Source organism: Pezoporus wallicus, unplaced genomic scaffold (assembly GCF_028554395.1).
Source record: "Pezoporus wallicus isolate ANWC-B61680 ecotype Strahan unplaced genomic scaffold, APGP_CSIRO_Pwel_v1 contig_5261, whole genome shotgun sequence".
Lineage (NCBI taxonomy): Eukaryota > Metazoa > Chordata > Aves > Psittaciformes > Psittacidae > Pezoporus > Pezoporus wallicus.
Genome location: NW_026642423.1, coordinates 9,225,032 through 9,242,650, shown reverse-complemented (window position 1 = coordinate 9,242,650; position 17,619 = coordinate 9,225,032). Strand labels below are relative to the sequence as shown.

The window sequence follows — 17,619 nt, the reverse complement described above, 5'->3', positions numbered from 1 at the left end:
AGGCCGTAGGTATAATACCTTAAACACACTTCAAATACAATACCCAGGTTGCTCTACAATCTTCTCACTCGTCACCATTTATTACTCAGGAAATGGCAAAGCTCATTGCTGTGTCTCCTTTATGCATAACACCCTGTTAACATCTGTTACAGACGTCAAAAGAGACTGTGCAACAGGTTTGAAATTATCTTTTAAAAACTTTGGTTTTGAAGGCAGTTACTGGAAAGGTCCAGGAGAAGGGATGTTTTCCAGAGGCTGGGCATCTGCCTGAAGAAACCGTGCCATAAACTTGCCCCGAACACACGCAAGGACAGAGATGTTCCCGGCCACTTAAAAATTTAAGCGAACTTCAGTGATGGTTTTCTTTTGTTTTTTGGTTTGTTTTGTTTTTTTTTTTCTAACTGGAAAAAATCCCATTTAAATGCTGCAGCCTAGAAATAACTCGCGTTCAGCACTAAAACCGACACCAACCTTGCAGGGAAGGCGCCGCTTGCTCGAGGCGAGGAGACGCTCCGGTGGGAGCGCTGAGAAGAACATGGCGGGAAGCAGCCCTGAGGAGAAGAGGGTGTCCCGTCACCTCATGGGGCCTGTGGAGAGGAGACCCCGGAGACGGGGGCTCCACCCTCAGCCGAGAGGGCCGGTCGCCGCAGAGGGTGTCCGCCACAGCCCCCGAGACGGCCGCTGGGGCGGGGCGGCAACAGCTGTGCCGCCCTCCCCGTGCGTGCCCCTCGCCGCGGCCCCGGCGACCCTCCTTGGCGGCACCAGAGCTGCCCGGTATTGGCGTGAGGAGCGGCGGGCGCGGGCGGAGGCGGGTGACCGGCGGCGCCACTGCGGGGGGTGCAGGCTGCGTTGAAGAGGCGGGCGGCTGCTGAGGGGAGGCGCGGTGTGAGCTCCCGGTCTCCGGCAGCGGTGCGAGGGACGGCGCTGAGGCGGCAGGCGGCCTGGATAGGGGAAGAGTGTTCGTGTGCGTAAGAGGGGCCGAGCCCGGTCCCTGTCACGGCGGAGACTCTGAGCCCTTGCACCCCACAGGGTCAGTGTCAGGCCAGCATGGGTGCCAACTCCTCATCATCTGTCGTGGACACCAACACCTCCTCGGCTGCCTCTGCGCTGGTGAGCAGCAGCACGTGGAGGGGCCGGGAGCCCTTCTCCATCTTCACCATCCTCATTCTGACCCTGCTGGTGCTCCTGACTGTGGCCACCTTTCTCTGGAACCTGCTGGTGCTGGCAACCATCCTGCGAGTGAAAGCTTTCCACCGGGTGCCCCACAATCTTGTGGCCTCCACAGCAGTGTCAGATGTGCTGGTGGCAGCCCTGGTGATGCCACTGAGCTTGGTGAAGGAGCTGTCAGCTGGGCGGCGGTGGCGGCTGGGACGGGCACTGTGCCTCGTGTGGGTCTGCTTCGACGTGCTGTGCTGCACGGCCAGCATCTGGAACGTGACCGCCATCGCCCTGGACCGCTACTGGTCCATCACCCGCCACCTGGAGTACACACTACTCACCCGCCGCCGCATCTCCAACGTTATGATCGCTCTCACCTGGGCGCTGTCCGCTGCCATCTCACTTGCCCCCCTTTTTGGCTGGGGGGAGACGTACAGCCCTGAGCAGGAGCGCTGCCAGGTCAGCCAAGAGCCCTCCTACACCATTCTCTCCACTGGCGGGGCTTTTTACCTGCCCCTATGCGTGGTGCTCTTTGTCTACTGGAAGATCTACAAGGCGGCCAAATTCCGTGTGCGGGGCCGCAGGAGGAACGCCGTGGTGCCCTTGCCCGAGGCTGCCCAGGTAAGCGTGGGGAACGGGAAAGAGAGTCCCCAGTGCTTCACCCAGGCACTTGGGCTTCTACTTCTCATCTGCTCCTAGTGGGCACCCGTGCATTGGTGGTTTCAGCACAGTGACTTGAGACATGTCATGGGGGTCTTGTGTGAGTTAGCTCTGTTACAGACTCCACATGAGCAGTTACTAGATAGTGAAAAAGCACCACTGCCAGAGAAGAGTTTTATTCTCATTTTTTTCTTAAGTGTGCCATAGGAGTAAGTGACAGGTGCGTTCACCTGTCTGGAGAGCCATTTAAAAGTCATGTCTTTAGTCTGAATTTGCTATTCCTTGGGGTTTTTCCTCTTTATGTTTTACAGTGTTAGTGGGGTAGACTGATACATAATCAGGTTCCTAGGTTGTGTACAGAGTAAATGCATACACATTTTTCAGCCAGCATGGCTATAGAAAAATGTGTATGCGTTTGTGTAGTATCTATCAGCGTCTGAGTAGATGTTAGCCAGCAAGTAAGACACTTTATGTACTTGGGCTAAATTACCTTGAATACTGGGGACATACTGCTCCCTACATAGTGTTGAAGCAATGAGCAATTGTTTCTATCGTAAAATTACCAGCTGTCTGAAAAACCATGTCCTCCTCCTTATCCCAGACATTGCCTGTAATCCCACAAAGCCCTCGTCATGTTCGAGGTTTCATTCATTTTGGGGATACAGCTAGTGGACAGGAAAGGGGTTGGAGTTGACCCCTTGTGTCCCATTAAGTCAAGTTCTCTGCATGATGACGCTGTGACCTATGTCATGTTGTCAGGGTGCTTGGTGCTTTACTCTCTGTAAACTGGTCTTTCTGTCACGTGCTCTTACTCCTACGTCTGGAAATGTTTCTTTACAGTATGTTTTTATGATTGCTTGTACTTGCTAAGTCCAGTTCCTGGACAAAACATGAGCTGCGTGGATGTTAGAGATACCTAAAGAGACATGGAATCCTTCTGTTCAGTTGGGGTTAATCCTGCCGTGTCACTCCTCTGCTGAATTCTTCTAACTTTGATTTGCACTCATGGTAAGAATCATGTTATTATGATCACAGATAAAAAGTCTGTGGGTTGTGTCCCCTGATTCTAGCAAAAGGTGACAGCACTGGCAATTATATGTGGTCAGACTTGCAGATTGGATTGTAATGTCTTGAGGACGTTTTTAATGTAAACTGATTTATGAAGCTGTCTTCCATGTAAAAGCACAAAATGTGTCAGATGAGGGTGTCTCCTCTAGTGGCATTCCTTTTTGTTCTTCGTATGGCCTTCATCCCCTGGTTTGCACCAAATTTCCAAGTTATTTTAAGTATGACTAATGTATTGCTTGGACTTAATCTTCCCAAGCACAAAAGCTAGCTGTGTATTTGTAGTGTTTTTTTGCATGTTTGATGTTTTACATACACACGTACTCATACAGGACTAGTTGCTTCCAATCTAAGATTCTGGGAAGCTAAATGAGCTGAGGCATTGCTGCTGAAGTTTTAGCCTATACAGAGACACGTTGTTGGTATGTCAGTTTATCAAGAAAGAGTCTGACTCCTAATTGTCATAGTTCTGTCTGCAAATCCCTTGTGTGAGCACAGCTAAGCTGGCAGGTGAGTGCTTTTTGCTGATGTAGTGTCTAGGAGGTAGTTTAGGCTGTCCTGACAAAAATGTTCCTGTGAGCTGAATCCCCATTTTGGAGGGATTGACATTGTAGCTGTTATTCCAACACCAGCAAATGCTCAAGCCAGTAGTTCATCTTTCTTGTACTGGCAGTGATAGACATGCTAACTTCTTTTATAACAGTGATTCTTGAATCTGCAATCAGTGTCTAGTGGCAACCTTCCCCATTGTCCCAGCAGCTTCATTTGCTGGCTTAAATAAAAAGACCTTTGTGATCCAGATGCAAACCTTTACTCCTCACCTAAAGGAAAAGGTGATGCCCAGCTGTACACGTGTGCATTAAATGAACCCATGAATCAAGGGAGCTGGCATTCCTGCCTCTGCAGTTTTCTTTCCTTAAAAGACAGAGTTACCAAGTTTTATCCTGATCTCATTTAAGCTTATAGGAACAGGATTTTTTTTGACATTAAAACACAAAGATGACATTGTCAGGGTATGTGGCAAACCTGATGAGGTGATGCATCTTTGCTGCACATGCAAGGGTTATTAGGCTGTCAGCATCAGCTCTATCCTCTCTTATGGGGTACATTCTGTTCCAGTTGTTTTGCCCATCAACTCACTCTAATTTTCCATTTCTTTCTCCCTTAATATCTCTCCTACCTCTGCTTTCTTTGCTGCCTTTCTTCTCTGAGAATGCTCACCTGTCATGCTTGGAACAGTTTTCTTCTGTCACTGTTACTCTGGATGCAATGTGCCCTCTGTGTCTATGTCAGTGTTCTCTCTGGGTGCCCTGTGCTAGTTGATCTGAGTAACATCAGAGGGGCTTTCAGCAGTCAATGCCAAAGGCTGGCGGTGCTTTCCAGGCTGGAGGTGAGGAGGAACAGCAGTAATCCCTGTTGGGAGAGACATCTGCGTTGCACTCGGGAATTAGCTGTCAGGTAGCGCTGAATTGGAACTGTGTGCCAGAACTGCAGTTTATGGCATGAAGTAGACCTGACAGTATAGCTGGTTGGTTCTAGCAAGTTACTATAAAGAGGACATGATGAGGTCATTTGCCCGTAGAAATGCCTTGAAGAAACCGATGCACCAAGTGGAACAATAATGACAGTACCTTCATGTTTTGTACAGTGCCTTCCAGCCAACAGAGCCAGGCACCAAAGTGCTTTGCAGGTTGTCACTGTGTATATATATGTATATATATACATATATATATGTATGCAAACACACACACATACAGGAAGGGCAACTGTCTCTGAGCTGAGAGTTGGCATATGTAAGTTATGTTTCTATGCTGTTACAGAGGTGCAGAATAGGATAGTTACGAAATAACTATTTTGAGTAATTTTTGGTTAAAATTTTATTTATGCTTTTGAAAAACACTTTTTGAAGTGTTAAAATCAGCTGAGAGACATGGACATGAAACATCTGAGGTGCTTCTAGTTTGAATGAGAGCTTGTTTCTTACTTTCTCTTGAAACAAAAAAAAAAGGCAGAATTGGGACCCTAAATAAGACTGGTTTTTGTAATTATGGAACTCCGTAAAAAGTGAGTTCTACAGTCAATACTGACATGAGTGAGCCTCGTAAAAAAACTAGTGACATACCATCACTGATAGATAGCTATACTCTGTCACACCTTGTTGACAGCAGGTAATGATTCTCTCCGTAAGTAGTCCAATTGAAATAAATGAGACTGCTTGAAAAACAGCAGATCCTGCTGGATAGTGCCCTTTTAAATCAGTGAAGTCACTTGTAACGGGTTTTGCATGGCAAAACCAAGGATGGCAGAATCTGTACATCAGGATTATTTACATGTAGCAATTTCAAAGTCATGTGAAGAGTTAAAAATCAAGTTCTGTTGATGGCTGTGGGTTTTGATTGTTTGCTTGATTTTTCCTTTCTCCCCTCTTAAGTACCTTGTATAGTGTATGAGTAATTAAGCCTGGGCCAAACCTTTACCAGTTTTGTGAGACTCCTTCCCATTTTAGGTAGTATCAGGACCCAGAGCTCCAACATTGTAGTGCTGTTCTACACCTTGGCCTGCTGGCCTTTACCACCCATATGGACCATATGGGAGAGAAAACAGATTCTCCTCTGGAGGAGTTGCAGGCCTTCCTTTTGTTATTTCTGCCTATGACTGTATAAGTAGAGGAGATGGGTCAGGAAGCAAAGTGCAACTGCCCAGAAAACTGGGAGCAGATGATAGAATCATAGAATGGTTTGGGTTGAAAAGGACCTTAAGGATCATTGAGGTCCATGGGCCACAGGCAGGATCACCTTCCACTAGATCAGGTTGCTCAAGGTTCTGTCCGACCTGGCCCTGAACACTTACAGAGATGGAGCATTCACAGCTTCTTGGGCAGCCTGTTCCAGTGCCTTACCACCCTGATGGTAAAGAATTTCTTCCTTATATCTAACCTAATCTCCCCTGTTTATGTTTGAACCCATTGCCCCTTGTCCTGTCACTACAGTCTCTCATGAATAGTCCCTCTCCAGCTTCCTTGATGTCAGATAGGAGAAAAGTGAGGCAGGAAGCAAAATGGCTAGCAGTTTCCTTGAAAAATGCAGTTACTCCTGCTTACAGCAATAGAAAATGCTGTGACAGAAAGCAGGTGTTCTCTTCCCTATCAAATGTACTGTTTGTCATATTGCTGGAGCATCCAAGAAAGTGTAGGCATTCCTATGTTTTGATCCTTTGCTGTGCATTTCATTTTCTTGTGTTCTTGTTTCAAGTTTGCCAAAGCTACACTGAGGTAGGAACCATCTCTGCTGAATCACATGGTAATCCACAAAACTCTGAACTTGTAGTCAGATTTGATTGATGTTTATCACCTTTACTGTTCTGTTATTGGAAACTCTGGAGGTACAGTACAAACACATGCACAGTACCTGATATGAAGGATCATTAACAACAATCTTTAAAGCTATAAGGAACACTTTAAATCAAGGGATTTCATCAGAACTCCGTGGTGGCATATTTTTTATAACTTTGTTAGGAACACAGGAATTGGGAGCAAATGGCTCTAGGAACATACAGCCATTCAGTAGCAGTAATTTACTGGGAGGAAACAAATGGCAGAAGTGGCATTGAACAATAATTGCTGATCAATCTATAGAAGAATGAATTCTGAAACTAACCCAGAATTCCTTTCTGTCTGTGGAATAATTTGTCCTTGAGAGCTCTTTCCCTTCATTTAACTCTTTATGATACTCTGACTGGAAAGTGGTCATCTCTGCACTTCTCAGAGCCTGTTGCTCTTGGAGCAAGTCCTGCAAAGGACTACTAGAATGATTAAGGGCTTGGAGCTTCTCTCATATGAGAAAAGGCTGAGGGAGCTGCACCTGTTCAGCCCGAACAAGAGAAGGCCCAGAGTGTACAGATACTTACACACTTACAGTGTGTGTAAATATCCTAAGAGAAGGTGTCAAGAGGATGAGGCCAGACTCTTCTTGGTGGTACCAGACAACAGGACAAGAGGCAGTGAGTAGAAAATGAAACTTGAGGTTCCACCTGAACTGTGAGGGTGATTGAGTGCTGGAATAGGTCACCCAGAAAGGTTGTGGAGTCTCCTTCCTTCTCTGGAGATACACAAGAGCTGTCTGGACATGATCCTGAGCAATGTGCTCTAGGTGATCTGGCTTCAACCATTCTGTGGTTCTGTGAAATAGCTGATGTAATGAATTCAGAACCTAATTCTGGCCTCAGAATAGCAGTCTTTTCATACCAGCTTTTTTCCCCACTGCTCATGACTTGTAGCACTCCAGGAATAGAGCCTGGGTGGATGTAAGGAAATCTGTGCCCAAGGCATAGTGTGTTGCTAGTGACTGAGTGAGAACAGTGTGCAACGCTGTGCAGAGATGCTCGTATAAGAGAGATGTGCCCAGTGTAAACTAAGACATCTTAACAGATTGTTTTAATTTGCAGTCTGCAGTCGCCTTTTCCCCTGTCGCAGCCTGCTCACTAGTGCTCATCAATAGGCCCAAAATGGAGGTAAAGGGCTGGGCTTGTCCTTTGTTCCATGTGGCACAGCAATAACAGTCAGATATCTTGACTAACAACTACATAGTCTTTTTGGCTTGTGCTCATGTTCAGACAATGCCAAACTGCAGTGGATTGCCTCATGCCTGCATGAGGGGAGGAATCCCTGAGCATGGGTCCCGTGCCAGCACTGTGTACCTCAACAGTGTTTGCCTACAGTAGGTTAATTTACTTTCAGTATACTTTTTGTGGGCTGGTTTATGACAAACAGTCTTGACAATTTGGTCCTAGGGGCTGATAGTTATTAGAATCACAGAATCCTAAGGGTTGGAAGGGACCTCAAAAGATCATCTAGTCCAATCCTCCTGCAAGAGCAGGGAAACCTAGAGTACATCACACAGGAACTTGTCCAGGCGGGCCTTGAATATCTCCAACGTAGGAGACTCCACAACCCCCCTGGGCAACTTGTTCCAGTGCTCTGTCACTCTCACAGTAAAGAAATTTTTCTTGATGCTCACATGGAACCTCCTATGCTCCAGTTTACACCCACTGCCCCTTGTCCTATCACTGGACATCACTGAAAAAAACCTAGCTCCATCATCCTGACACTCACCCTTGACATATTTGTAAACATTGATGAGGTCACCCCTCAGTCTCCTCCAAGCTAAAGAGACCCAGCTCCCTCAGCCTCTCCTCATAAGGGAGATGTTCCATTCCCTTAATCATCTTTGTGGCTCTGCGCTGGACTCTCTCCAGCAGCTCCCTGTCCTTCTTGAACTGAGGGGCCCAGAACTGGACACAATATTCCAGATGCGGCCTCACCAAGGCAGAGTAGAGGGGGAGGAGAACCTCTCTTGACCTACTAACCACACCCTTTCTAATGCACCCTAGGATGCCATTGGCCTTCTTGGCCACAAGGGCACAGTGTTGGCTCATGGTCATCCTCCTATCCACCAGGACCACCAGGTCCCTTTCCCCTTCACTACTGTCCAGCAGGTCAACCCCCAACCTGTACTGGTGCATGGGGTTGTTCTTCCCCTTGTTGAATTTCATCAAGTTCCTCTCCGCCCAACTCTCCAGCCTGTCCAGGTCTTGCTGAATGGCAGCACAGCCCTCTGGTGTGTCAGCCACTCCTCCCAGTTTAGTATCATCAGCAAACTTGATGAGGGTACATTCAGTTCCCTCATCCAGGTCATTGATGAAAATATTAAACAGCACCGACCCCTGAGGGACTCCACTAGTCACAGACCTCCAGCTAGATTCTGCCCCATTGACCACAACTCTCTGCCTTCTTCCTTCCAACCAGTTCTTGATCCACCTCACCACCTGATCATCAAGCCCACACTTCCTTAGCTTATCTATGAGGATGCTGTGGGAGACGGTATCAAATGCCTTACTGAAATCAAGAGAAACCACATCTACTGCTCTACCATCATCCATCCACCTAGTTACTTGCTCATAGAAGGCTATAAGGTTGGTCAAACATGACTTCCCCTTGGTAAAGCCATGTTGGCTGCTCTTAATGACCCCCTCATCCTTGATATGTCTAGAGATGGTGTCAAGAATAAGTTGTTCCATCACCTTTCCAGGGATGGAGGTAAGGCTGACCGGTCTATAATTACCCGGGTCCTCCTTCTTGCCCTTCTTATAGACCGGCGTGACATTTGCCATCCTCCAATCCTCAGGCACCTCACCTGTTTCCCACGACTTACCAAAGATGATGGAGAGTGGCTCGGCAATGACCTCCGCCAGCACCCGTGGGTGTATTCCATCTGGGCCCATCGATTTATAGATGTCCAGATTACTTAACTGATCCCTAACCCAATCCTCATCTACCAAAGCAAACTCCTCCTTTATCCTGACTCCTTCCGGGGCTATAGGAATCTGGGTCCCCCGGGGAGAGTCTGCAGGAGTAAAGACAGAGGCAAAGAAGGCATCCAACACCTCTGCCTTCTTTATATCCTCTGTCTCCAGGGCACCCACCTCATTCAGCAGTGGGCTTATACTGCTTGTGTTAGTTTTATTCGCTATGTATTTGAAGAAGTCCTTTCTATTGTCCTTGACCCGACTTGCAGATTTAAGTTCCAAGGAGGCCTTAGCTGTCCTAATTGCTTCCCTACATCCTCTAACAGCTGTCCTATATTCCTCCCAAGTGGCCAGCCCCTCCTTCCATAATCCATAGATTCTCTTTTTCCGTATGAGTTTGCCCAGCAGCTCCTTGTTTAACTATGCTGGTCTCCTGGCTCCCCTACTTGACTTCCTACCCATTGGGACACTCTGATCCTGAGCTTTGAAGCAGTGGTTCTTGAATGCTGACCAACTATCTTGAGACCCTTTACCACCTAGTACCCTTTGCCATGATACTTCCCTTAGCAATTGATTGAAGAGGCCAAAGTTGGCCCTTTGGAAATCCAGAATTGTGGCCTTTCTAGGTATTCTATTCCTCCCACACAGGATCCTAAACTCCGCCATCTCATGGTCACTGCAGCCAGGCTGCCATTGACCGTCACTACTTCAACCAGACCCTCCTTGTTGGTGAGTACCAGATCCAGAAGCACTCCTCTCCTAGTTGGTTCGTCCACCATTTGCATAAAGAAGTTATCATCAATGCACTGGAGGAACCTCCTAGACTGTGAGTGAGTGGCTGTGTAAGTCTTCCAGCAAATGTCAGGGTAGTTAAAATCCCCCATAAGGACCAAGGCATGTAGTCGTGAAGCTGCTTTCAATTGCCTGTAGAAAGCCTCATCAACTCCTTCATCCTGATCAGGAGGTCTGTAATAGACCCCCACAACTGTGCCACCTGTACCAGCCTGTCCCTTAATTCACACCCACAGACTTTCCACTTGCTCCTCATCTGTCCCTGGACAGAACTCAATACATTCTAGTCGCTCTTTCACATAAAGAGCAACTCCACCACCTTGCTTTGCTGATCTATCTTTCCTAAAAAGGACATAGCCATCCATAACCACATTCCAGTCATGTGAGCTGTCCCACCATGTCTCTGTAATTGCCACCAGGTCATAACCTTTAGACCGCACACAGACTTCTAACTCCTGTTTATTCCCCATGCTGCGTGCATTGGTGTACAGGCATTTCAGGGAGCGAGGTGAGCACGCTAGTGGCACCCTTGGAAGGCGGGAGGCCTTCTGGTCTTCATTCATACTAGAACATTGCCCCACTAGTTCAAACCCAGCTACAACCCCCTCGCACTTCGAATCTAACCTAGAGCTCTGTGAGTGAGCTCTACTAACTCTTGCCCAGGTACCCTTTTTCCCCCTGCAGGACAGGGATTAAACAACTACCCTTTCCCTCAAATGAAACAATAGATTGAGAGTTCTCCCTAGTCTGCCATTCTTCAAGCCCTAGCATGTTTCTCTTGGGCTTGTCCCCAACAGGCCCAGTTATCTCCCCTTCCCCCTTCCTACCTAGTTTAAAGCCCTGTCAATGAGCCCTGCTAACTCCTGCCCCAGAAACCTTTTCCCCCTCTGGGACTGATGTATCCCACCTGCCACCAGCAAACCAGGTGTCTCATATAGCAGCCTATGATTGAAAAACCCAAACCCCTGCCTTTGGCACCAGTCCCATAGCCATACATTAATCTGCAGTCTCTTCCTATTTATCTCTTCACCTTTGCCTGTAACAGGTATGGAGGCAAACACCACTTGCGCTCCAGACCCTCTAACCAGCTGTCCCATGGCCCTGAAGTCTCTCTTCATTGCCCTTGCCCTGCTTGTAATACTTTCATCACTGCCAACCTGAAAAACCAGCAGCGGATAGCAGTCAGAGGGCTGCACCAGATCAGAGAATTTCCTTTTAACATCTCCAATCCGAGCCCCAGGTAGGCAGCAGACTTCCCTGTGGGATGGATCACGTCGACAAATGGGCCCTTCTGTTCCCCTCAGAAGGGAGTCACCCACCACCTTTCTTCTTCTTTGAGGAAGTTCTAAGGCATGGGGGTGAGTGATAAGCCCTAGGTGACTCACTAGATGGATCTACCCCTCCATCTCCATTTACCTGGCCCTGTAGTTCCAAGACCTCATACCTGTTACTCAAGGGCAACTGCGAGGAAGGAAGGGATTGTGAGGGTTTTCGGTTACCTCTCTGAGGAGGGACCTCCCTCCATACTTCCTTGTCCCTTAAGTTTACTCCTTCTATCTGATTGTAGGAGGGAAGGGGATCTATCACTTGTTCAACCACTTCCCTCTGCCCTTGCCTTAGGCTGTGGCTCCACCAATCAATTTCACTTTCACACTCTCTGATAGCTCTCAGCCTTTCTACCTCCTCCCTCAGTTCAACCACCTGCTTTAGCAGGTCATCTACTTGCTGACACTGCACACAAGCGGTGTCACTGGCTCTCTCCAGTACAAGTGCCAGGCTCAGGCATTCACTGCAGCCAGAGACCTGCACAGCCGCATGTCTGCAGGAAGGCTCAGCCTGGGTACCCACGTTATTCCTCACTACAGGTTTTGATCGAGTGGTGACCATGATCCCTCTGGTCGATCGGTCCGTCTACGTCTCTCCGCACAAGCAAGCAGTCCTTCCTCCTCCTGAACTCCAGGCGAGTCCTCTTGATCAGGCGGTCGCCCGACTCGCCTGCCCGCGCAAACTGCTCTGTTTGCCGCCTCGCCGCGCTCCCGGTCGCTCGGGCTCCCTGTGCAGGTTTTTAACCGCCCGCAGCTGCCGCCGAGCCTGCTGCCTCTGCCCCGGTGAGTCACTGCTCGCGAGAGCTGAGCTGCCGGCTCCTGGGCAAGTCCTGTTGAGGACTTGAGGCTCCCTCCTCAATGGCTTTTGTCGCTCTGAGTTGAGGCTCTTGGACGCTGATCTCTCCCCGCTCCACTCCAGTGTTTCAGGCGTCCTCTCTCAATCTACTCACCTCAGCAATTGACCGAAAGAAGAATAATCTTGCACCAGCCAGGCCAAGAACGTGAGTCAAGTCTGCTGGAAATCATAGAGTGAGCAATAGAGAAAATTTAAAAAATTGAAATTATAATGAAAGTTTGGATTTGCTCAGTTTTGCAGTTTGCATTCATAGAATCAACTATGTTGGAAAAGATATTTAAGATAATCAAGTCCAACCTTGGCAGGACTGCCAAGACCTTGTCACAAAGGGTCTCATCTACATGGTTTTTGAGCACTTCCAGGAATGGTGATTCTATCACTTGACTGAGCAGCCTGTTCCAATGCCTGATCATCCTCTCAGTGAGGAAGTTGTTTCTAATATCCAGTCTAAACCTCCCCTGGCACAGCTTAAGACCATTACCTCTTGTCCTATCGCTTATTACTCGGGAAAAGAGACCAGCACCTCCCCTCTCTATCCCCCATTCAGATAGCTGTAGAGAGCGACAAGGTCTCCCCGATTCTTCTCTTCTCCAGACTGAACAACCCCAGTGCCCTCAGTGTTTCTAGTAAGACTTACACTCCAGACACCAGCTTTATAGCCTTTCTAAACTGATGCATATCAATGCATATTTTCTGATATGAACAGCACTTAAGATTAAATCTGTGTTTAACTTCAAAAATCTAGTTAACTTGTTCCTTGAGGAATCTGTCTCCACAGCAGGGATGAGATGCTAGCAGTCCTGTAGTAGCTGAGGAGTTGAGGCAGGGAGGAGCACAGAACTGCAAAGCTGGCACATTAACAGGGGTGTTGTGCACAGGAGTGCTGAGCACAGGGTCCCACTAGAAATCCTCTGTGAAGTCTGATCCCTTTTGGGGTAGTGCAAGCCAGGAGCAGCTGGCCAGCGGTTCGCAGGTCTGCCAAGTGGCTGGGCACATGCCAGGGCTGGCACTTGGAACAGTACCCCATGTTGGGAATGACCAAGAGGCAGGTGTCATGGTGGGTGAGCCTGATGGTAAGCCAACTGAGCGAGGGTTGTTCACAGCATGTGTGGCTGTCCAGTTAGAAACAACATAGGGGGTGAGCATTAGATACTGATCATGGAAAGCTGAGCTTTCTTGCAGCTTCCACAGTTTACATGATTGTTCAAGGCACAGGCTGAAGGACCTTGCTGAGTAGGGACACTAATTGCCTTTTTAAGATCATGCTATGTGTCCTTTTCAAAGGATTTCTTATGGAAAATTAAAGCAAAATATCTCCAGTCTGCCAGGGATATTTACGCAGTTTATTTAACGGAAGGTTCAATGAGAGATCCCAGTATTTTTCCTAAAGCACCAGGCTGCTATTTGCACTTTATTATTACTGTTACTACAACATTATTCAGAATTCCCAGATAGAACTAGTGAAAAAATAATTGTGGAAAAAAAAAAATTTATTACAACAGAAAAAGTAGAAATTCTGTAGATAGGCAGTTGACTACGGTCTTGTAATTTACCAAAAATACCAGGATCTATTTTCACTTGCTGTTTAGTATTCAGAGGCCTGATCTAACAACCAGTGGTTTGTGAAAACTTCTCTGATTTCAGTAGGTAGCTTGGCCAGGCTGTAAATACACGTTCTATTAGGAAAAACACCTAAAGACTGTTGTATCTTCTATAAAAATAAATTAAATGACTTTTTCCTGTAATACATAATTAGGTGATAAAAGAGTTGCTACTAGTAAATTCTGCAGTTCAGTTACAAGCCTTCTAAAACCTTATGTACCAAAAAGGCTCCAATTTGATATGGCACACTGCAAGCTCTATCTTCTGAGTAAGAGTTGAAGGTTAAATGTAGTGCCAAACCATGCCCAGTGCTAGTGACAAAGTCCTTTGTATGGCTCTTCCCAAGAGGCATACTTATGTAGCTATTCCTCAGGGCTAAAACATAATCTTTCAGGGTTGCTTGTCACAAATTCGTCCTCGTGTTATACATTCATCCCTTTTGCAGAGTGTGATTAAGGATGTGCAGAGCAAGTCTTTCTGGAGACAAATGGTGTGATCCTTGCTACATGAGGGGTGTCCCATTTTAATTGTCAGGACAGATGTGATTTTCATTTTCCTCCATTATTTTCCTGCACCCATAATCTGCTGCTGATACATTTTGCAGCCGTGTCTCATGTCTGAGGGTGAAGACAGGGATATCCATCTTGAAGAGTGATTGTTCAGCCTTTGCCAGTGCTTCCCTTTCCCTGAGTTGCTATGCTAATATCAAATAGAAGCCCTCCATCTATTATAAAGCTTGTATAAAGGTGGCACATACATGTGGAATATGTAGCTGATTTAACAACAAACTGTCTTTGGAGTGATGACAAAGTCTTGCAGTGTCTGTGTATTATCACTCAGGCAAATTTCAGAGCCTCAGATTGTATCCTTAAACTGGTTATTTTATTGCACTGTCTCCATAACTGAAGCAAGTAGCAGAACTTTAAACTCGCAGATACTTTAATCTTCAAATTAAAATCATAAGGAAGTATCTTTTTCTGGTTAGACTCTGAGCACGGAATAACTTGTGCCCAGAACCTGCTTTCCCCAGCCCCACTGCCACCTGGAGCACTAGGCTGTATTCACTGCACAGATTAATGAATTGCCCTCAGTGACAGAGGACAAGAAGCATCATCAGCAGCCTGGAGTAGCTGAAGTTTTCTCCTCGCTTGTGTAACTTCTGCTCAAGCCAGAGTTTGAACTGAAGGTGTCTGAAACCATGTTTTTCTGGCAATAGAATATGGTTTTTTTGTCAGAATACAGACTAGATCTGAGTGAAATAGAGGACAGGTGACAGAACAGGAAAAAGAAGGACCAGAAAATGCTGCTTTCCAGCAAAGCTTTTTGTTGATTACTACTAGAGTATTTTAGGAGCTAATTCAAAATGGTGGCACAGGGCCTGAGGGTGCATCATTGCAGGTGCATCCTTATGCTTCCATTGTCATATACTGTGTTGGCATTGACCAGGCAGCATCAGGTGCGATCTGTCACTCTCCCCAAGGGAGAAGTGCCTGTGATGAGATAGCCTCTGTCAAGAAGGAGCAGAAGACACCCACCTTCTGTTTTTCATAAGGGACTCTTCTTGATGGGTTTACTTTTCCAAAGTATTCAGTTTTATTTCAGGCATTTATGGTATTTTTTCTTTAGGGGGTAATGGACTATTGGTATTTTCCAAAGATAAGACACATTTCTTAAAACTTTCCTTTAACTGAAATCCTGTTCTTTCATTTAAAAAGTTCTGATGGAAAAAAAATCCTGCAGATTTAGCCTAGTTTGTTGCGGTATGCTTTGTCCCTTCTGCAGAACAAGTGATAGTGCCAAGCTCCTGCACCCGCCAGAGGTGGGATTCTGAGCTGTGTGTCCAGGCAGTTAGGCTAAATAGCTTTAAGAGCAGGCATATGTGGCAGGTCCCTTCCTAATACCATAGGCAAGTGAACCAAAGGGCCTGCATGAAATGAAATTAATTTATGATTTAGGCCTGAGAAATCCTAAAGGTCATGTAGCAGCATCAGAGTCCAGGTTAGAGATGGGCAGAAGGCACTTGCCTTTGTTGCCTTTGTCAGCCTTCCTTACCACCCTTATTTCTTACTAGTTACCAAGGCATCCAGTAAAGTAAACTGAGAAAGAATGCCCACAACACATAATGGCATTGGCTACTTAATTTTATTTAGTATTGTCAGTCACACTCAGAAGGTCTTCCAATGTAATGAGAAGTCTGGTAATTTTGGCACTCTGGGGCATTTTCTTTCTTTGAGCATGGAAGGAAGGGAGTTGGAGCCTTTAGTGGTAGGTGCACAGATGTCATGCTGTCATTTAAAAGTAATAGTTCACTCAAACAAACTGTCTTGGTAAGAATCTGTGTTTGCTTTTGTTTTGAGGTGAAGGAAGCTTCACATGAACCACAGATGGTGTTTACAGCTCGTCATGCAACTATCACTTTCCAGACAGATGGAGAAACATGGAGAGAACAAAAAGAGAAAAAGGCAGCTCTGATGGTTGGCATCTTAATTGGAGTTTTTGTGTTGTGCTGGATCCCTTTCTTTATTACAGAATTAATAAGTCCCCTCTGTTCCTGCAACATCCCAGCCATCTGGAAAAGCATCTTTCTTTGGCTTGGCTATTCCAATTCTTTCTTTAATCCTCTCATTTATACGGCATTTAACAAAAATTACAACAGTGCCTTCAAGAACCTTTTTGTAAAGCAGAGATAAAACGGGAAACAGAGTAGAAAATTATTCTTTTCTTGCACAATACAGAGATTTCTTGAGGGAAATGTGTGTGATGGGTACAGTTTTCATGCACAAGAGCTACCTGAGGGCATTTAGGAACAATCAAAAAGAAGATGGAAGATACTTGGATATAAATCTACTGTCAGTTTACTGTTCCCTCCTGGAAATACATACATATATCCTGCTCCAGGGACTGGCAAATAAGATTGAAGCAGTGAATACCTCCTGTCTGCTCTTGGAATCAACACGTTATGGTCTGCGAGTGAACCACTGTCTGTGTCTAATACCATGACTGTCAAATCTAACTGGACTGATCTCATCTAACCAGCTACAGGTGCCATTCTGTAGCACTCTCTTCATTAGCAGAGGCACCAGTGGGAACTGCTAATTGAGCAGTACTGAAATGTTTGTGATATGGGCAAGATGCCGGCTTCATTTCTGAGATTTATTTGGAAGGGAATAAATATGCTGTATTCAATCAGTTGCTGAATTGATGTGAAATTAAAATGGATGAACAAGCAGCTCAGAAACACACCCTAGTATGACTGAAGGGCTGTGTGTTCTCTAGCAAGCAACAGTCCTTGAAGGGAAGTCTCAGTGAAATACAGGACACCTATGTATGTTCCCTGGGGTCACATGAAACTTTAGAGCCAAGTGTAAAATTATTCAGAGCTACTGGAAGTGTACTCTCACTGCTTGCACAGGAGAACCTAGCATGGAGTGTTCACCTGCAGTGTACTCTCTCACTCTGCAGGGCTCAGGCTCTCCCTGTTTTCTTCAACCTAGGGGAGCTCCAGGCAGACACCTGATACCACTGAGTGAAGCGGGACTGTCTGTGTTATTGTTTCATGCTACCATAAAACTAAGTCTGCACCTGTATTACAAACACCAAACGTGTTCAATCATCAGGTTTGCTGGCAGCACCATGTGGCTGCTTGGCAGGAGTCAGTATCACCTGTACTGCACTGTCTGGGGTCCTTGCACTGTAAATGTTGTGCCCATCACCCTACTGAGAAGTGCACAATATGTAAGCTTGCATCACCTGCCTCCTGCTATAAGAAAGGTCTTGATGCCATCAGCTCTAACTGACTCCAGAAAGCCTAGTGACTCAAAATCAAGCCATAAATTGTTTTTCCACGATCTCACACTC

General features: G+C 46.4%; 1 protein-coding gene across 1 annotated transcript; it reads left to right on the top strand.

Moving 5' to 3' along the window:
• Window positions 1-535: 535 nt before the first annotated feature.
• Window positions 536-17,324, top strand: LOC130610393 (5-hydroxytryptamine receptor 5A-like). Its single transcript, XM_057430226.1, has 3 exons — window positions 536-812; window positions 974-1,779; window positions 16,119-17,324. Exons 1-3 carry the CDS (start codon window positions 536-538, stop codon window positions 16,449-16,451), a joined length of 1,416 nt encoding a protein of 471 aa, XP_057286209.1. The 3' UTR covers window positions 16,452-17,324.
• Window positions 17,325-17,619: the final 295 nt, after the last annotated feature.

Excerpts from the sequence above, each read along its gene's own strand:
- LOC130610393 (XM_057430226.1), top strand. The coding sequence starts at position 536 with ATGGCGGGAAGCAGCCCTGAGGAGAAGAGGGTGTCCCGTCACCTCATG. Across the intron at positions 813-973 it reads GCGGGCGCGGGCGGAGGCGG|AGGGGCCGAGCCCGGTCCCT; the intron begins GTGACCGGCGGC and ends CGTGTGCGTAAG. Across the intron at positions 1,780-16,118 it reads CCTTGCCCGAGGCTGCCCAG|GTGAAGGAAGCTTCACATGA; the intron begins GTAAGCGTGGGG and ends TTTTGTTTTGAG.